Source organism: Rhododendron vialii, chromosome 4a (assembly GCF_030253575.1).
Source record: "Rhododendron vialii isolate Sample 1 chromosome 4a, ASM3025357v1".
NCBI classification, from domain to species: domain Eukaryota; kingdom Viridiplantae; phylum Streptophyta; class Magnoliopsida; order Ericales; family Ericaceae; genus Rhododendron; species Rhododendron vialii.
In genome coordinates this window covers 9,689,019-9,710,701 of record NC_080560.1, presented here as the reverse complement: position 1 = coordinate 9,710,701, position 21,683 = coordinate 9,689,019, and the positions used below count along the sequence as shown (strand labels likewise).

The 21,683-nt window shown below is 43.2% G+C and overlaps 1 protein-coding gene across 4 annotated transcripts in view; it reads right to left on the bottom strand.

The window, feature by feature from the left end:
* LOC131321927 (equilibrative nucleotide transporter 3-like) overlaps positions 1-21,683 on the bottom strand; it is a 56,426-nt gene that overhangs the window by 27,022 nt on the left and 7,721 nt on the right. The window contains exon 10 of one of the 4 annotated variants that reach the window (XM_058352955.1): positions 1,546-1,645. In XM_058352955.1, the coding sequence (XP_058208938.1) occupies positions 1,546-1,645 (100 nt within the window). Of the gene's footprint in view, positions 1-1,247; positions 1,646-21,683 lie in introns of those variants that run through there. The other 3 variants (XM_058352961.1, XM_058352970.1, XM_058352954.1) reach the window with 3 other exon arrangements.

Below are 21,683 nucleotides of genomic sequence, written 5' to 3'. Positions count from 1 at the left end.
CGATTTAGTAATGATGCCCTTCCTCTAGCGCCAAAATTGTTTACCAATTTTTTCCTCGATCGAAATCGACAGAGATTTCGGGAAACAATGCCAACAACAAAAATAAGGGCGAATGCGGCTATGTCTCCACAAGACGGATCCGTGGTTCCACGCCGTATTTCAGGACTTCACCGGAAGAGAAATGACAGTCGAGTCAAATGTGAAATTGATGATAAGAAAGAAGGAGAATGGAAGAGATTCTTCCATCAATCTTCAACGATTGATCTATCGCTGTGAGCGACACATCGAAGATCCTAAGTTAAGCTTAGAATATGAAATTCTACTCCTACTCCTAGTTATAACCTGAATGGGTTAGTAATGCCAAAAATTAAGACAAATAAAGATAGACTTTGATTTGTTGGAGAGGAATTACAATGAAGTCTTAAAAGACTATTTATAGAAAACAACAAACGTAGGAAATAACTTCCTCCTAACTTCTCCACTAGTTTTCATTCAATCTTTTGCTTCCACTTGTCAAAATAACTTCCCACTTCCCTTCAAATGTGTAGGAGCATGACAAGTGTCCTTTTAACTTCCACATGTGTAGGAGCAAGCCAAGTGTCCTGCATGCAAATAATAATAAAAGGAATACTAATATTAGTTCTAATATTAATATGAATACTTAATAATAATAAACTAGGAAGCATTCTCATAATTGCCACCTTTCGGTCGATCATCGACAGGCGGTGAAATATGGTGTAAACAGGTACTTATAATACTATGAGTTTTGGTGCCTTCATGAGATCTCGAGAAAGAGCTGCATTTCTTTTGACTCTGGAAAAAGTTACTCTCACATGTTAAAAGGTCAGGGCCGCGGCTGAATGTTTGTCCTCGGGACGCGAGCCTGCCCTAAGTAGAGATGCTACCTTCGATCTATACTAATCAAAAGAAACTCTTCCCGAAACGAGCTGTGATCAGCAATGCCGCGATCACAGAATCGAAATGAAGAAGAAACTCTTCTCAAACTAGAAATCCGAAGTCCCAATTCACTGGAGTTTTTGACCCCGCACACTGAATGAATGAATCGTTTCTACCTTTGATATTTCGCTTTCAAATTTGGAAAGAGTCTCTTGGAAATTCTGAGACTGCAGAACTTTTGAATTTGTGATAGAATGGCGAAGATTCTCCAATTTCCTGCACTTCCAAAACTAATTTCTCATACAATCACCCATTTGGAAATGGCTGCGATCAGGCAACGGTAGCATAGATTTTCGACTCAAAATACGTTCGACAATTAACTTGTCTATCTAGCACAAAAAGAAACACAATACACAAACGCTTGTGAGCATGTTTTTAATTATTCCGTTTCACGTACTTATACAAGTATAAATTGGAGCAACACTTCTTCCACCTTGTTCTAAACATGGCTCTCGTACCACTACTTTTTCTTTGATTCGAGAATTGAGATTTTACAAATTGTAATTATTCATTTTGTGCTGTCGAAAGGAGGGGGGCGACAAAAAATCGCTAGCTAGAGATTAAACTTGAATAAAAATGGTCACCAACCTTTCCCTATGAGCCACAACCAGTCAAGTGTCACCCCTGCAAATATCCCCCCTAGAAGAAACAGCACAAGTATATTTCCCAATGCATTTTGCTCCGGTCCCTACATATTAACCACTGTCCGTTAGGAATACCCTGAGAGGAAATGATTCCTATAAAACTAACTCAAGAGGTAAAACAAACGAAGGAATATACAAGAGAATTAGCATATTAGGGATTCCATTTAGCAGAAAGTACGTAAAAGTTTTAGTTTTCAATATTCTTACGAAGCACCATCTCGTGCATTTTATGTGACATGATTCGCAAGAAACTTTACCCTTCAAAAAAAGCTAAATGTCTAGGGTACATGGGCTCTTCTAAAAGTAGAGTACCCGTGTCATACTCTTACGACTTGGCAAGGGTGTAGGATCTGGATTTTTAGTTAGAAATAATGGGGGAACCATATTTGGAATATAAGTCTATCTCAAAACTATGCACAAAAAACTCCCATATCATTTATGAAATCACCATTTTTCCTAAGAAATATGTCGAGGAATAAGTATGTTTTGTTGTGTCCCCTGTAACCTTGACAGAACATGTCCGGTACTTTGACATATACCCTCTGCCCAAAGCTTGTACAAAATGATTTCTCTTTGAATGGTTTGTGCTTGACCGACCGGGTGTTAATAAATAAAGACTAAAAACGCGTCCCAAGCGTAGGACTCTCGACCAATGTAGCACAATAATTCCGGAAGTACCGGAGTCGAACCACAGAGACGGACGGACGGTGTTGACTCAATTGTGATGAACTTTAGTTTAATCTGGCTCTTAGGTAGCCACCCTTTGTTTGATTGATTGATTTACTACCTAAATCACTGAATTGATTTAATTAACTATAAATTTAAAGGAGAGTACAGCCGTGGGAACCCAGCGTCTGCAACTAGCCTAACCAATATTTACTCGGGACACAATTATTCAATTCACTGATCTCAGAATAAGAAAAAAGGGGTTCCTAATAAATGCCCACCACTTGTCACCAGCTCTCATGCGCATTTAAAATCTGATGATGCCTGGGTTTTGTTTATTAGAAAGGAATTTTCTTTCATATCCCAAAACTGTTGGAAAAACGAATTAATTCGTACCCGAGGTAAAACATTGATTAAACTAGTCACAGGACGCCTTCGTCCCGTGGCTGCACCCTGGGGAACTACTCACGCATGCTTGAAATAACAGAAAATAAAACCCTAGATCGAAACATGATCATCTATTGCAGAAGAGACGGAAAAAACAAATAAAAGAAAGATCCACGTAGAATAGATAATAACGAACAACTTTAATTAACGAAGAAATTCGACAAACGTTACCAGAATCCAAGCGATTGAAAGAAATAGTGCAGAAAACTTAAGAACTGAGAGAAAACAAAACAACGTTAGTGAAAAAGCTGCTACGTAAAAGTCTGGAATGAAAAATCTACCCTAAAACTAACTTAAAACGAGGTATTTATATTAATCCCCGTTAAAAACAATAAAAATCCTAAAATTAATCGGAATCGGACCCGCAACGACCCAAAACGCCACCGTTTTAGGCCCTTTTAAGCCCCTAGGTAGCGCTACACCACTTTCCTTGTAGCGCTACCGAACCCCTTAAAATGCTGACGTCCGTTGACCAGTGCTGGAGCGCGTTGACCTCGTACCCGCTAGGTAGCGCTACACCAGAAATGGTGTAGCGCTCTCGGATCCTCTGATTGCCTCGCGAGCCCTTTTGTTCACTTTTGAGCGCTGTACCACTTCTTCTGTAGCGCTCACGAAATCTCTGTTGAGCTCTTCACGAATTATTGCTCCAACACTTAGTCTTCACGGCCCTCCTTGCTCTCAAACCTCATCTCGGCTTTCCAGGCACCTCAAATTCGTACCAAATCATCCCAATTTCCTGCAATCCAAATGTAAACACAAAATCCGACCACGTGCACACATTAAATGAAAAAATGAGGATTAAATGCACGTCTAACGCGCCAATTTCCCTACTTAGGCGCTTAAATTCACGAATTCCACGCGCCTATCACATCCCCCAACTTGAGCGTTGCTAGTCCCTAGCAACGGACGAAATAAAAATAACAAGACAAGAAATAAAAACTTAACAGGGGATACGAAGGTTATGCAACCTGTACAAAAATTAAGTGAACACAAAATTTCCTCCTCATTGCCACCTTTAACTCAGTCACATGCATGCCCTAACTATTACTTGAACAATTCCGCACCAAAACAAACTAGAGATAGAATTGCCCCCGCTAAGTCACAATGCCACTCTCACTTACCGGAACACTCAACATCCCATGCGAGGCGCTTGGCGACCAACGTGGGATGGAGTTAAAAGTCACCACGTGCCAAATAAAATAACGCCAATTATGACAATGAAAGCTCAACGAAATAAAGATATCACACATCCATAGCGAAATATAAAACATGCATGCAAGAGAGTTAAAAACGTGCATTGGATCAACTAAGGACTTAAACAGGCTTATAACGACCGTGGTTTATAAACAGAAAAAAAAAGAACATGCAAAGGGTAGCGGCCTATAGAAACGCATGGACATACTACCCTGACTGGCCGCCACCTTGACACTGGCACCACACCGGTGCTCAACACAAAACATTAATAATATAATATAACGATGTACGGGTTATTACATGAAATGACACGACTCTAACCACCGACTCACAAACCACATAAAATAACACCAAAAACTGACATGACTCGACAAGACACGTAAAATAACACCACCAGTAGCCCAGCTCGATGCTCAATCACCATCCCCAGCATCCGAATGCTCCTCCTCCTCAGGTGCATCCGCAAAGTCGTCGCTCACCTCCAACGCTGGCCACTGTCGATGTAGAGACCCGTATTTTAGGCCTATATTTTTTTTTTATATAATTGTACGGCTTGTCGAGATAAACGGTGTGGATATATGGAATGGCGTATTTGTGGAAGGATATAAAGGTAAATAGATGAGAGTTGCATGTGTGAGTGTGTGGTGTGAGGGCATGGGATTATTTCCCCCACCTCTATTATTCCCAGAGGAATGCTTTCCTCTTTCTCATTTCTATCTCTCGGCTCTCTCTCTAACTCTCACATATCTCTCTCTCGGCTCTCCTCCACTCCCACTCAAAATCAACTCCAATCAACCTCCACTCTCAAAACTCATGAAGATTGACCTCCATTCCACCCTCCGTACGTGGTCTTGAGCGTGTATTCAGTTGGGTCTAGCTCGGAGAGGAGTATTCAACTGATTTTGAGGTTCCGGAAGCTAGGGCTTACTCAAATTGCGTGGGTTTCGCTTCCCGACTTGAGGTAGGGAATTCTACCTCTCTTTATATGTTTTATGAGTGATTTGGTGCATGAATCGTGCTTGTAATGTCGTGTTTAAGTTTGGATTGAAAATTCGTAGTTGCTGTCAGAATTGTCTGTTTTTCTTGAATTCCTACCGGTAGGCCCGTCCTTTCTACCGGTAGAACTTTGTTACTTTACCAGAAAATCGATTCCCTACCGGTAGGAACTCTTCACCTACCGGTAGAACGATTGAGAAATTCCTTCGTAACCAGCTCAAACGTACAGCAGCAGCTCAAAAGCTGCTCAACGAATTCGATTCCTACCGGTAGGAATTCATTACCTACCGGTAGGTCAAGTACAAAAATTATTTCGTTCAACTGTTGACCTTTCTGTTCCCAATTTCTACCGGTAGGAACTTCTCACCTACCGGTAGGTCAAGTGCTTCTACCGGTAGGAACTTTTTACCTACCGGTAGGTCAAGCGGCTTTGTTCAGATGTTGGCCCTTTTGTTTTCAAGTTCTACCGGTAGGACTTGCCTGCCTACCGGTAGGAGATTAGGAGTTTGAGCTGCTTTCAGCTGCTTTCTTGAGCTGCTGCAGTATCTTTCAGCTGCTTTCCTATATCTTTCAACTTACATGTCGAAGCCTCTCATCGACTCTAATGAGTTTGTCGTGTATTCTTCCAAGCGTTTTGGTGAGTATTACTCGTTTCTGACTTAGAGTGGCATTCAATGGACTAGAGCGAACATGTCTAGGGATTCGACGAGTAGTAGTGCAATCCGTTCTCTCTCTCGACTCATAAAATTCTTAGATTCCTTTAGTACGTTCTTTTACGGACTCCGAGTATAGAAACTAGATAATCGGGCATCGTAGAGTCTAGTCGTGGGTTGATATGTGGTGTGCGAAGGTACGGGAAATGTACATAGGGGTACGGTGAGGACGTGTGTATTTGAGTATATGCGATATGGTAGATTGTTGGTCTTATATTACCATGTGATTGATTAAATGGTCTTTGGATTCAATTGAATGAATGGATGTTTGTGAAAATGGGAAGCAGAATGAAAGTGAATAACTAATGGACAGAGTATTGTAGGATTTTATGTATGGGCCTAGTACGTCATGTAAGATGCGGGTATGTAAACAAAGAGGAGGCATAAATGTGTCCAATTGTGGAATCACGTAATGATTAATTAAATTTCAGTGGTATAACCGTCAAAGGGATGATGAAATTGATTATGAAATGATGTCGATTGTGAAAAGTGTGAAAGGTGACCCAAGTGGTCGTTATTGAGGGAAAAGACTCGGGGTGACCCTGCGCTCGAGGGAACTAGACCCGAGGTGACCCAACTGATTCATATTATTGGAGGAAAAGACTTGGGGTGACCCTGCGCTCGAGGGAACTAGACCCAAGGTGACCCCACTTGATTATTGTTATTGAGGGAAAAGACTCGGGGTGACCCTGCGCTCGAGGGAACTAGACCCGAGGTGACCCTAGTGATTATTTGATGGGAAATACCGGATTAAAGGAAAAGAAAGGTTTTGCAATTAAGGGATTTAATGAAGATCAATGTGGACACGAGAAAGATTGTACTATCATACGGAGAATAATAAGATGTTTTGATTTGATTATAGACAAGTGTGAGATGACGTGAGTTTAATAATGTAACTAGTTAAAGAAGTAAACGGCTAGTGACATTGATGTGAAGTCTAGGACTCTTAGGCGATAATTCGCAGCTTGTTGGTAGTCATTTGTGGTATAGGCGTATCTGTCAGTACTCATTCATTCTCGGTGCATGGTTCATTCAAATTGCATATAGCTTGAGTTTAGAATTTTCTACTGGGCTAGTGTAGCTCAACCAAATCTTTCTTTTCAGGTTCTGATGCCGGGCAATAGATTGCATGCATTATGTGCTTGACAGTAAAAGACTTTTGGAAGCTGACATCACTGGTTATTTCGTCATCTTTGTGAAGATCTCATTTTGTTAAAGGTGGTTTTGTAACTAATTATTACTGAATTTTCTTTTGACTAAAGTTGTAATTATCTAAACTTAAGGACTTGTTTGTAAATTAAACAGGTGGGAAACTCATTTGGGTAACGTATATGATATGCGAGGTTTCTCTTTTATTGAAATGTATTACTTAATTATGTTGAAAATCGAGGGCGTGACAACTTGGTATCAGAGCATAAGTTTAGAACACCTCGAGACCGTGGGGAGACTTTTGGTCTCATGGGTTCAAAAAAATCGATGCATCTTTTTACAAAAATCACATGTGTGCTTGCATGAAGAGTCAGTATGTCGATGTGACATTGCATATATATATCACATAGAGTGGCACAAAGTTGTTGACTTCGGTTGGAAAGGTTGGAGACCTGTAGCACATAATTAGGTGGCTAATGTTGATGATTTCATTTCTTATGCTTCCATAGTAGGATGTCTTCGAGACGTGGAGATAGGTGTGGTGAGACTGGGGATCGTGAGCACCAGGGCTGTAGTGCAAACGGGGAGAATGAAGTGAGTCAATGTACCAGGGATGAAGCGATGTTTCCTGAGATTGCTGAGTGCGGAAAAGGTGTCGAGACACTGGAAGGTGCGCAAGGTGGTGTGAATGTGGGAGAAATTAGGCATCGAGTCGTTAGCACAAAATCATCTTCTAAGAGTGTTGAGAGTTCAGGAAGGCAGAAACCTAGAGTATTAAATCACTTTACTCAGGACCAGCAGGGCTTTAAGCCACCTCTTTATATCGGGACTCCAAGAGCTCTTCTCAAGTGTCAGACTATGTGTTATCGATGTCGTCAGTTTGGCCATATTCGTTCTCAATGTCCACGGCGTGGGGGATCTTGTTATACTTGCGGTGAACGTGGCCACATGGCAAGGAATTGTCCTCGGGGATTGGGAGTACATGGTGAGTCGAGCTCGATGCAGCAGGAAACACATACGTCGAAACAGCAACAGATGCAGTTCCGCCGCTAAACTACCACCCCCCCCTTATTCTCTAGCTCTTAGAAGCGTCACTTGTTTGAGGTATCATTTATTCCTAGTTGTGCTACTCATTCTCTACAATACCTTTGATTTGGAAGCATTTCACTCATTGAGAATCCTATTCTTGTCCATGTTTGGAATAGAAAATAAGAAATCTTAGTCCACGCGTGTTGAGAAATATCGATAGATCATATTTGCCGAGATTAGAGGTTAATCATTCCGTATTGAAGTGTTGTCTTTGACCTCTTTAAATTGCTTATATCGAGATTTGGTCTGATTTGGACAGGGATTGTTTGTATCCATGATGATTGGTGACATCTCAAATGTGAGTTTAGAAGAGTTGTTTCTTTTATTACCATCTTTCATTGGCCGAGCTGAATATTGCCAGAATTGTATCGTAATTTATTCTTCCATGAAATCCAGTGGGTGGATGACCCGTTATAATTCTCAGTATTTGAGTCAATTGTCATGCGATCCCTTCCTAACTTTTCTTGGGCATATTTAAATTCTTATAGCGAAGTATCTTATGACACTGTTGCTATCAAATTTGACAAGTGTTTCTCGTTCCCTATTCGAGGTCTTATTTGACATCATCCTGCTTGAGATAAGTTTTCATTGGTCAGTTTAGATTTCCTTGATGCGATTATCATTTTCGTCGTTTGCTTATAACCGTTATTCCATATGAGTATTTAATTTGCAACATCAATCTGTTGAACCCAACCTTTAGCTATGTACCGTATGAAATACAAATTCGTTAACACTATCAAAATTTAGACCTTGTACCCATCATTGCCTGCTTGGGCCATCATTCATTGTGGTCCCATGACTAAGAAGTCATATGATTTGAACTCATATCCTCTTTGTATCTATTTGTTTGCCCTTGCCTATTTGGTTGGTTCGAATTTCCATTGTTGGAGTCAAATCTTGTGGTGACATATCTATTGATGTCTATTCATTGACACCGTTCAATACAAATTCAATTGTGGAAATTACTTTCAATGGTATTTTACTCTGTCGTGGTTCCTCGATTCTGGAGGCACATGATTCATCTTGTGATGCTTAGTCTCAAATTGTTGAAAGTTCTACTCATTTCTAGTATGGAAAATTTCCTATTTTGGATCAATTGGTTTGCGCGAGATCAGTCTCATTACCTGGAACTTATTCATAATATCGAAATCTTTCGTTTGAAAAATGTTATCCGTTGACTCCTCTGACTTGTAAAGCAATAAGAGAGTTATGACCTGTCACTTCAAATTTCGTGAGTTGGCATAAATAGGTACTTCGAGTTTGTTGCCGAACCGCCGTAAAGATTCCAAGTGCTCTCTAAATTTCAGATGCCCTATTGCTGTTCTTCAAATTCTTGATTAATGCTGCTTGAGTTTTGTAGCTTATTCGTTTCATTTGAGATGACGAATCGAATCCTTCTCGTAATATAGAATGACCCAACCTAGAGTGAAAATTTGGTGCGGCCTTTAGAAGGATTGGCTTGTGTTATGGACCCGCTAAAACAATTAATTCGATTCGCCAACGATAGTTGGAAGCTCGAGGGAGAATGACCGAAAAGAGAAAGGTAAAGATCGTCAAAGATTGCTAACTGCGGAGGGCTGACCAAAGGATTATGTTGACCGTCGACGTCACCCAATGTTATTTGAAGAAGGGAAGTCATGAATTTCGTAAAGCATAGTTGCGTTGGGGTTTGTCTCGTTCTGGGCAGAAAAGAAGCGTTCACCGTAAGAAAGATAGTTTAAGTGTCGGACACTATGTGCGTGTTTTGGGATACCCAGGCGACAACCGGTGAAATCCACTTGGAAGAGGCGCTTGATCACCGCCCATTCTAGATGGAAGTCTCGGGAAGTCAATTGGATTATCTGGTTATACTTAGGAGGTAAGATCTCAATGGTGAGATAGATGATTGTGTATGGGATTTGTATAATAAAGAAAAGTTTAGAAACTGTGAACCGTTTGACGTTGCCGCCTAACTTTTTCAAAATATATGACGCATTCTGTATACGGAGATTGAGGAGGTATGAAATAAATCCATTGCATGTGTTAGAAAGGTCCGAAATTGAATTAGAAGTTCAAGTGTCCTATGATGAGAAACCGATGCGTACCTTAGACTCGCGTAGTCCATTGTTGAAAGGTAAGCTGATGTTGTTAGTGCATGGTTACGTGGAAATGGGGGTACGAAGTTCGAAAGATATACGTGTGTTTGTTGTGGTCTGCTTGATATGAATCTAGACGTAGACTTCGATGGTTATTGAATTGTTGTATAATGGATAGTGTTACAGTTGGAGTATGTTGATGTGATGCTTGGCATGATTAGGCTTGCCTTATCTAATTTCGAGGACGAAATTTTTTTTAAGGAGGGTAGGGTGTAGAGACCCGTATTTTAGGCCTATATTTTTTTTTTATATAATTGTACGGCTTGTCGAGATAAACGGTGTGGATATATGGAATGGCGTATTTGTGGAAGGATATAAAGGTAAATAGATGAGAGTTGCATGTGTGAGTGTGTGGTGTGAGGGCATGGGATTATTTCCCCCACCTCTATTATTCCCAGAGGAATGCTTTCCTCTTTCTCATTTCTATCTCTCGGCTCTCTCTCTAACTCTCACATATCTCTCTCTCGGCTCTCCTCCACTCCCACTCAAAATCAACTCCAATCAACCTCCACTCTCAAAACTCATGAAGATTGACCTCCATTCCACCCTCCGTACGTGGTCTTGAGCGTGTATTCAGTTGGGTCTAGCTCGGAGAGGAGTATTCAACTGATTTTGAGGTTCCGGAAGCTAGGGCTTACTCAAATTGCGTGGGTTTCGCTTCCCGACTTGAGGTAGGGAATTCTACCTCTCTTTATATGTTTTATGAGTGATTTGGTGCATGAATCGTGCTTGTAATGTCGTGTTTAAGTTTGGATTGAAAATTCGTAGTTGCTGTCAGAATTGTCTGTTTTTCTTGAATTCCTACCGGTAGGCCCGTCCTTTCTACCGGTAGAACTTTGTTACTTTACCAGAAAATCGATTCCCTACCGGTAGGAACTCTTCACCTACCGGTAGAACGATTGAGAAATTCCTTCGTAACCAGCTCAAACGTACAGCAGCAGCTCAAAAGCTGCTCAACGAATTCGATTCCTACCGGTAGGAATTCATTACCTACCGGTAGGTCAAGTACAAAAATTATTTCGTTCAACTGTTGACCTTTCTGTTCCCAATTTCTACCGGTAGGAACTTCTCACCTACCGGTAGGTCAAGTGCTTCTACCGGTAGGAACTTTTTACCTACCGGTAGGTCAAGCGGCTTTGTTCAGATGTTGGCCCTTTTGTTTTCAAGTTCTACCGGTAGGACTTGCCTGCCTACCGGTAGGAGATTAGGAGTTTGAGCTGCTTTCAGCTGCTTTCTTGAGCTGCTGCAGTATCTTTCAGCTGCTTTCCTATATCTTTCAACTTACATGTCGAAGCCTCTCATCGACTCTAATGAGTTTGTCGTGTATTCTTCCAAGCGTTTTGGTGAGTATTACTCGTTTCTGACTTAGAGTGGCATTCAATGGACTAGAGCGAACATGTCTAGGGATTCGACGAGTAGTAGTGCAATCCGTTCTCTCTCTCGACTCATAAAATTCTTAGATTCCTTTAGTACGTTCTTTTACGGACTCCGAGTATAGAAACTAGATAATCGGGCATCGTAGAGTCTAGTCGTGGGTTGATATGTGGTGTGCGAAGGTACGGGAAATGTACATAGGGGTACGGTGAGGACGTGTGTATTTGAGTATATGCGATATGGTAGATTGTTGGTCTTATATTACCATGTGATTGATTAAATGGTCTTTGGATTCAATTGAATGAATGGATGTTTGTGAAAATGGGAAGCAGAATGAAAGTGAATAACTAATGGACAGAGTATTGTAGGATTTTATGTATGGGCCTAGTACGTCATGTAAGATGCGGGTATGTAAACAAAGAGGAGGCATAAATGTGTCCAATTGTGGAATCACGTAATGATTAATTAAATTTCAGTGGTATAACCGTCAAAGGGATGATGAAATTGATTATGAAATGATGTCGATTGTGAAAAGTGTGAAAGGTGACCCAAGTGGTCGTTATTGAGGGAAAAGACTCGGGGTGACCCTGCGCTCGAGGGAACTAGACCCGAGGTGACCCAACTGATTCATATTATTGGAGGAAAAGACTTGGGGTGACCCTGCGCTCGAGGGAACTAGACCCAAGGTGACCCCACTTGATTATTGTTATTGAGGGAAAAGACTCGGGGTGACCCTGCGCTCGAGGGAACTAGACCCGAGGTGACCCTAGTGATTATTTGATGGGAAATACCGGATTAAAGGAAAAGAAAGGTTTTGCAATTAAGGGATTTAATGAAGATCAATGTGGACACGAGAAAGATTGTACTATCATACGGAGAATAATAAGATGTTTTGATTTGATTATAGACAAGTGTGAGATGACGTGAGTTTAATAATGTAACTAGTTAAAGAAGTAAACGGCTAGTGACATTGATGTGAAGTCTAGGACTCTTAGGCGATAATTCGCAGCTTGTTGGTAGTCATTTGTGGTATAGGCGTATCTGTCAGTACTCATTCATTCTCGGTGCATGGTTCATTCAAATTGCATATAGCTTGAGTTTAGAATTTTCTACTGGGCTAGTGTAGCTCAACCAAATCTTTCTTTTCAGGTTCTGATGCCGGGCAATAGATTGCATGCATTATGTGCTTGACAGTAAAAGACTTTTGGAAGCTGACATCACTGGTTATTTCGTCATCTTTGTGAAGATCTCATTTTGTTAAAGGTGGTTTTGTAACTAATTATTACTGAATTTTCTTTTGACTAAAGTTGTAATTATCTAAACTTAAGGACTTGTTTGTAAATTAAACAGGTGGGAAACTCATTTGGGTAACGTATATGATATGCGAGGTTTCTCTTTTATTGAAATGTATTACTTAATTATGTTGAAAATCGAGGGCGTGACAGTCGAGGTCGGAAAGGCCCTGGATTTTGCCCAGAAATCTGTGCCTGCAGGTGACGCTGCCTATCAAGTAAATCCGACTGATTCCTAGCCAACAGCCTCTGCTCCCTCTTCAACTTCCGCTGGCTCTTAGCAATGCCTGTTACACAACCAAATATTTTCTCCAACCAAGTCTTAGTATTAGCGCTAGCCGGTGGTGGAGTAAGCAACGACCCCTCAATCCCTCTCAACTGAGCCATACTCCGCTTAATGATCGAGGAGTCTATATACCCAGGCAGTAAATCATCATTACTATAGAATCGCCTTCCCTGAACATTTTTGCTCCTAAGAATTTTGGTAACCAGGCATGGGAAAGGCATCCTCAAAGTAGTCGGGGCATCCCTAAAATCACACATCTGCCCAAAAACATATAGGGCCCAATCACAGACCGTATCCTCATCCATGAATGCAAACATCAAGTTCCCAACTGATCTCTGGGGTGCACCCTCCCGTCCCCTAGGATACAAATTATAACAAACCATTTGGTTAAGGAACCTATATTCCGCTGTGAGTTTACCAGGCCAATGGGGAATCCTTGCATTCCTGCGGTTTTCATACAAATATTCAGCCACCTGATCCTGACTAAACGTCTCATCCAGCCTAGGGTAATTTGTAGGTTCTGTAGGCCTTGGATAGTCCCAAGCAGTGGCTATCTCAGCCGCATTAATAAACACTGGGGTATTACCTATTCTTGAAGTAATACGAGCATCCGGAGCCAAAAAGTGACCCGGCTCCGGCACAACCATATTCTTATAAAATTCTTCAACTAACGCATTATTAAACCCAGGGTTAGGTTCGAACCAATACCTCAAACCTTGGTCTCGAATGGCGAGAAAAGGGGGATAGTCCACTGGCCACAACCCGTCATCAATAATGTGCCTCTCATTCTTTACTCCCCGCTCCTTAATGGATGCCTCCCATGCTTCCTGATTATCCCTCTCGATCTGCTCACGGTCCCTACGCTTAGCCCGACCCCTTGGAACTTCCTCTTCCGTGCCAGAGGTTTCAGCCACTGCCTTCCCTTTCCCCTTGCCAATGTTTTGCTTTTTAGGTGCCATGACTTGGTGGGTTTTGGGCTTAAAAAGTGGGTTTTGGAATTTTCGGATCTGGAATTTTTGGGAGGTTAGAGGAAATTTGGTTTGGGTATTATGGTAGAGGAGGGTGAAAGGAGTGTTTATGTAAATTTTGGTGAAGATTGGTGAAGTTTTGAGGGAGTAATGGAGTTTTAGGGTTTTAGGTTTTGGGTGGTTATGGAGGATGGAGAGTCTGGTATAAAAAGAAGAAAAGGAAGAAGATGATGGTGATGGAAGGGAGAGAGAGAGAAAGATTCGTGGGTTTGTGGGGAAGTGGAAAGGCTGAGAGGAATTAAGAGGGGACCTACCCTTTGACCGTTCAAAGCCCCCTTTTTTTTTTTTTAAACCGGGCATACTCTAGCGCTACACCACTTTTGGTGTAGCGCTACCGAACTGCTATTTTTTTTTTTTTTTTTTTTTTAGACTAATAGGTCAAAGGGGTCAGTTGGCTTCTCTCTTTTTTTTTTAAAAAAAAAACTCTCTCTCTTATTAAGATGGGATTAAAAATGGTTTAAGGGTTGGGGTTTTGGCTGAATATTAAGGTTTTCGGTTTACCAAGACACAGCACCCAAAAAGCAGTAAAAATTACGATGCTCCTCTATCTCAACAATTCGAGGCCTCTAAAATGCGCACAGAGCTGGACTACCAAACTACACACCATCCAAACACCGGTTTTCTAAGCTGACACAGGTTGACTGACACGGACGGGTTTAAACTGGGATCAACTGGACTCATATAGTGGTTAAATCACGCAAAGATTGCCTTGTTTCATCCCCTAAGCCCGTTTTCAATTCTCACAGCATGCATGCAAAAATATTCAGACTACGACGAGTGGTACAAATGCCTACTATTTTGTGCAAGTGCAGAAATTGATGAACAAAGGAACATGGAAATGTTTTAGGAACTCATTGTGAACTAAGTGGGGGCACCTACTCATCGTCGCTTAAAGTGCGAAAGTATGCAAACAGAGATGCCAGATATATGCATGTAAATGAGTTAAACAGGCCACCAATGAGATAAAAATCTACATGCTCACTTAACTCATACTAACAGGCATAACCATCGTATCCCAAAACAAAAATTTAAAATCAAAACTGAAAATGAAACATAAACTGACTAACAACGCTCAAAACAGAATTACACGTGTACAAAGTACACCCCTTCCCCCAACTTGAAATGCGCATGGTCCCCAAAGCATGGAGACACGGAAAAATAAGGAAAAAGAGAAGGAAAGAGTGAACCTGGGGTGGCAGCCAACCACCTTGACCTCGGCCGATGTTCGAGGAGTTTGTCGCCTTTGCATTTCCCGGCATTGCAGCTGCTCCAGGGCTTGCTCCTTCGGTCCCAAAGAATAGGACCACAGCTAGTCACACAAGGCCGCGCTGGGGGCTTCGGGCTTACAACCGCCACACACAATGGCACTCATGACTTAGAGCTCCTGAATGCCTCCATCACCCCAGCGGTGAGGCCTAATCTACCAAGGCTGGTGTGGTAGCACGCGTACCCTGCCAAAAGACTGAAACCACAACTACCGAAAATATGCAAATGGCGTTAGTCCTGCCCGGCTCGTGTTATCCGGGGCACAAACAAATAAAACCAAAATAACAGAACACCAACAGACATTCACGCAGTCTCACGTGTCATACTTTTCTCCCCGTTCAAGCGGATGAGCAAGAAACGGGTGGCTATACAAGACCAAAAAGTCAAAAGCCCAAAACTTAAAACAAAAAAAAACAAAAAAAATCTTTCTTTTTTTTTTTTTTTTTTTTTTTTTTTTTTTTTTTGGTGTTTTCAATTTTCTGATTTGTTCGTATTTTTGGATTAAGACTATACAAAGAAAAGGAAATAAAAAAAAAAGCAGAGATATTTATTCAACTGGGTCATCCGAATACACAGGATCGACCAACTCCTCATCCGGTTCACCTACCTCTAAAAATTCCAAATAGGGTTTTAGACGCTGCCCATTAACTTTAAATACATGGTCATCCTTAGAATCGCGGACATCGACTGAACCATTCGGATACACTTGAACCACCACATAGGGACCGTCCCATCGTGACCTCAACTTCCCTGGAAATAGATGGAGACGCGAATTATAGAGTAATACTTTCTGACCAACCCTAAAGGTTTTGCGCTGGATATTCCTATCATGATACGCCTTAACCTTAGCCCTATAGATGCTAGCATTCTCATACGCGTCATTTCTAAGCTCCTCTAGCTCACACAACTGCAATTTCCTATGCTCACCCACCTCGCTCAAACTAGAATTCACTTTCTTTATGGCCCAATAGGCCTTCTTCTCTAACTCAACTGGCAAGTGGCAGGCCTTACCGTAAACGAGCCGATAGGGTGAAGCACCCAATACGGTCTTGTAAGCTGTGCGGTAAGCCCACAATGCATTATTCAACCTGGTGGACCAATCTTTCCTAGTCACACCCACCGTCTTCTCTAAAATCCTCTTAATCTCTCTATTAGCTAATTCGGCCTGGCCATTGGTCTGGGGGTGGTAAGATGTAGACACCCTATGAGTAACTCTAAACTCCCCCATCAATTTCGCAAATGATCGACTCGTGAAGTGCGTGCCCTGATCCGATATAATGGCGCGAGGCACGCCAAACCTGGACAAAATATTGGCCCTAAGAAACTCTAGGACAACTCTGGACTCCATTGACTTGGTGGGAATCGCCTCCACCCACTTTGACACATAATCTACTGCTAACAGAATGTACTCAAAACCATGAGACTTGGGAAATGGACCCATAAAATCGATGCCCCAGCAATCAAACACCTCTAGAACAAGAATGGGCTGGAGGGGCATCTCCTGACGTGAAGATAATTTGCCAAGCCGTTGGCAACGGTCACATGACCTACAGAACGCCTGCACATACTTAAACATATCGGGCCACCAGAACCCGCACTGCATGATCTTTGCGGTGGTCTTCTTCGCAGAGAAGTGACCCCCACATGCCTCCCCATGACAAAAATCTATGACCCCCTTCTGATCAGACTCGGGGACACATCTACGCACAATTTGATCCGCACAGTACTTGAACAAATATGGGTCATCGAAGATGTACTGGCGGATACTCCTTAAGAAACGCTGCTTCTCCTGGGTAGACCAATGGGAAGGGATCTGCCCAGTTACCAAATAATTGGCAATATCAGCATACCACGGGCACTCGTTAGTAGCGAACAACTGCTCGTCCGGGAAAGAATCTCTAATGGGAAGATCCGAAGTGGGATCCTCGAACTCCAGACGAGATAGATGATCAGCTACTACATTCTCTACCCCTTTCTTATCCTTAATAATGAGATGGAATTCTTGCAGCAACAGAATCCACCGAATAAGGCGAGCTTTCGCATCCTATTTGGTCATTAAGTACTTCAGGGCCGCATGATCGGTGAATACTGTGATCTGCGAACCTACCAGATAGGATCGAAACTTATCCAAGGCGAACACCACCGCTAACAACTCTTTCTCAGTAGTGGTGTAATTCATTTGTGCCTCATTGAGCGTCTTACTCGCATAGTAAATCACGAATGGATCTTTCCCTCTCCTTTGTCCTAAAACAGCTCCGACTGCATAGTCAGATGCATCACACATTAACTCAAAAGGAAGACTCCAATCAGGAGACTGCACAATAGGCGGAGTAGTGAGACTCCGCTTCAGCTTTTGGAATGCCTCCTCACACGCATCGGACCACACAAAGGGTGCGTCCTTCGCCAACAACTGACACATCGGACGGGAGATAGCACTAAAGTCTTTAATGAACCGCCGGTAGAAACCAGCGTGTCCAAGAAATGAACGCACATCCTTGACAGACTTGGGAGTAGGAAGTTTACGAATTAAGTCTATCTTAGCCTTGTCCACCTCGATACCCTTGGAGGACACAATGTGTCCCAAGACAATCCCTTGGGTTACCATAAAGTGGCATTTTTCCCAATTCAGCACTAGGTGCTTCTCCTCACATCTCTGCAACACCTTTCCTAAGTTCTCGAGGCATCCATCAAATGAGTCCCCGAAGACCGAGAAATCATCCATAAACACCTCTAATATCCTCTCTACCATGTCGCTAAAAATTCCCATCATGCACCTGGAAAAAGTACCAGGTGCATTGCACAACCCAAAAGGCATGCGACGGTAGGCATATGTACCATACGGACACGTGAAAGTGGTCTTTCCCTGGTCTTCTAACGCAACCTCTATCTGATTGTACCCCGAATACCCATCCAGGAAACAATAAAAAGCTCGACCAGCGACCCTCTCCAGAATTTGATCAATGAAAGGGAGAGGGAAATGGTCTTTCCGGGTGCTCGCATTGAGCTTCCGGTAATCTATGCATACTCTCCATCCTGTGGGAATCCGGGTCGGCACTAACTCACCTCGCTCATTGGTGACAACTGTCACCCCAGCCTTTTTAGGCACTACCTGAACCGGACTCACCCACTGACTATGGGCAATTGGGTAAATAATACCCGCATCTAAGAGCTTCAAAACCTCAGCTCGAACCACCTCTTTCATGTGAGGATTCAAGCGCCGCTGAGGCTGCCTAGAAGGTTTCACGCTATCCTCAAGATCGATTCGGTGTGTACACACCGTTGGGCTTATACCATGTAAATCAGCTATAGTCCAGCCAAGCGCGCCTATATGCTCTCTCAACAACTCAAGCAACTTCCTCTCTTGATTCTCCTCAAGGGATGAGGAGATCACAACCGGATAAGTATCATCGCCCTTTAAAAAGGCGTACTTTAGTGTGTCCGACAGAGGTTTTAACTCTGGTTTAGGCGGGTGGACCGAAGATGGAAGAACCTTAGGCGAAGGGTCGCCTAGAGGCTCGAACATTGGGTCATAAGAGACCCCACACACATCCTTCACTGAATCCTCGACACTCAATAGTTCTAACAAACTTCCTACCTCTGGAGAGTCTAAAAATGACGCCTCCTCGGCGGTAAGCGCAATCTCCAGAGGATCCTTATACAAGACTGTATCGATATGCTCCTGTACTAACGCGTTGATCAGGCTCACCTCTTCTACCTCCTCATCATCCTCCTCAAGAGTATTCACATTATAGACATCTACTTCCATCATCTCCTCGCCCACAGACAACTGGACTCTGCCAGTTTTACAATTCATGACGGCATTAGAAGTAGCTAGGAAAGGGCGACCGAGAATGATGGGAGTCTTCTCTAAAATCTCAGGATTCTGGCAAGTGTCCAGAACAATGAAGTCTGCAGGGAAATGGAACTCACCTACCCGAATCATCACATCCTCTACCACACCCTTGGGTACTCTCACACTCCTGTCCGCTAACTGCAGCGTGACCGGAGTAGCTCTCAGATCGCCTAGACCTAGCCTCATGTATACTGAATAGGGGAGTAAGTTAACACTTGCTCCTAAGTCCAGCAATGCCTTATCAAATGTCTGGCCAGCGATATCTATGGTAATGGTTGGACACCCAGGGTCCTTGCACTTTGCAGGAATCTCAGTCTGAAGAATTGAACTCACCTGCTCAGTCAGAACTATATTGTTTTGGCTCTTGTGTTTTTTCGTGCAAAGGTCTTTCAATACCTTCGCGCACTGGGGAAAAGACTCAATTGCCTCCATCAAAGTGATAGGAAATTGCACTTTCTTTAAAAGTTCTACCATCTTATGGTTCATGTTCTGTTTAGGTTTCACTACCAGCCTTTGGGGATATGGAGCTACTGGCACAGCTGGCGGCGTTGGAGTCGTGGGGACTGCAGCTGCAGGCACCACCACCTCAAGAGACTCCACAACAATATCAGGAGTTGCTTTCGGTGCAACAACCGGCTCCGGGGGTGGAGCTGGGTTTTGCTTTAGCGGAATTGACTTTTCGATCTCCTTTCCACTCCTAAGAATGGTGACAGACTTAGCCTCCTCCTGATTAGGGCCTGAAGAATTTCCCAAATAATGGGCCCCTGCTGTACTACCTTGGGCTGGAAACTTACCCTTCTCCTGCTGCAATTGACTGATAACTGCAGTGAGTTGTGACATTTGGGTTGTAAGGGCCCCAATTTGCTGCCTTGATTCCGTCTGAAAAGTCATCTGTGACTGCATCAGGGAATTGACAGTATCCTCTAACTTATGATCACGCTGGGCCATCTGCGAATAACCTGGGGGAGGACCACGAGTGGATGGACCTGCCCCCCTTCCAGGCTGTGGCTGGAAGTGGAATGGGATGACCTGACCCTGAGGAGGCCTAGATGATTGGGCCTGTTGGAACTGTTGGGGCGGAGGTAGCGCAAAGGGTTGAGCTTGGCCTCCACCTACGGGTCTGGAATCCGACCACCCAAAATTGGGGTGATCCTTCCATCCCGAATTATATGTGCTCGAATACGGATCCCAAGTCCTAACTGCATTTACTTCTTCCTGAGTAAATTGGCTCGCCCCCTTGGCGGCAATAAACCCAGGGCAAACAGGTGCGGTGTGCCCTTTACACTCGCACCACACACAAACTTCCTCCACTGACACCTCATTGACTGGTCGAACCTGCCTAACCTCTAGGTCCTCTAACCTCTGGGCCATTTTCTCAACCTGAGCCTGGAGTCGCTGGTCACGAATGGTGACCGGGATAACGTTGGACCCAGAAGGTCCGGATCGCTCAAAATCTGATGGCTCTAAAGCCCTCTGCCTATCAGCTAGGTCATCTAAGAAATCCCAAGCCTCATCTGCTGTTTTAGACAAGAAATCGTCCCCTTTGCAAGAATATTCTATGTGCTGGACTGACTCAGCGTTAAGTCCCAAATGAAAGAAACCGACCAACTGAAGCCTATCAAAGCCATGGTGTGGTAACCTTAGGAGCAACTCTTTAAAGCGCTCCCACGCCTTGAGAAATGACTCGTCTCTCTCTTGTCTAAAACCTTGGATTTGACGCCTAAAAATCTTAGTCTTAGCCTCAGAAAAATACTTCCTATAAAAGGCATCACGCACTTGCGTCCAAGTGGTGAAGGACTGAGACTTTTGCATTCGAAACCACAATAGCGCGCCATCCCTCAATGTTGCCTCAAACAGCTTGAGGCATGCGTTCTCATATTGGGTATTAGACGCTAGGTTACGCACCAATCCCTCAAATGTCCGCACATGCTCGTACGGATCATCGCACTCCCTCCCGTGGAAATTAGGGAGGCTATTAAGGACACCGGGTTTGACGGTGAAGGCATTACGTGCCTCCTGTGTCTCTTGTGGAAACACAATGGGTCCGGGAGGAGTAGTCCTCTCAGGATGTAGGTGCTGCCTCAGAGACGGCTGAACAACTACCTGCCGATCCCCCATCTCTACTAATTCTGATTCTGACTCTATCTCCGACTGGTAAAGCGGATTGCTGACACTAACTGACTCAAAAGGTAACTCTATATGAAGACCACTAATGGGGATAGACTCTGACTGGTAATCAGCTGAGTCTGACTCTAAACTAGAAGAGGAAAAACTAGAAAGCACAGGCTGACTCGACTCCAGTTCTTTTCGAACTAAACGATGTGTCGGGTCGCGATAATAAAGAGGGTCCTGTTTAAAGGACACCTTCCTCTCTCTACCTATGGTGACTCAACTAAAAGACAAAAATTACGAAAACTCACACTCTAGAACACACGTCGCCGTCCCCGGCAACGGCGCCAAAAATGCTTGACCGACCTGGTGTTAATAAATAAAGACTAAAAACGCGTCCCAAGCGTAGGACTCTCGACCAATGTAGCACAATAATTCCGGAAGTACCGGAGTCGAACCACAGAGACGGACGGACGGTGTTGACT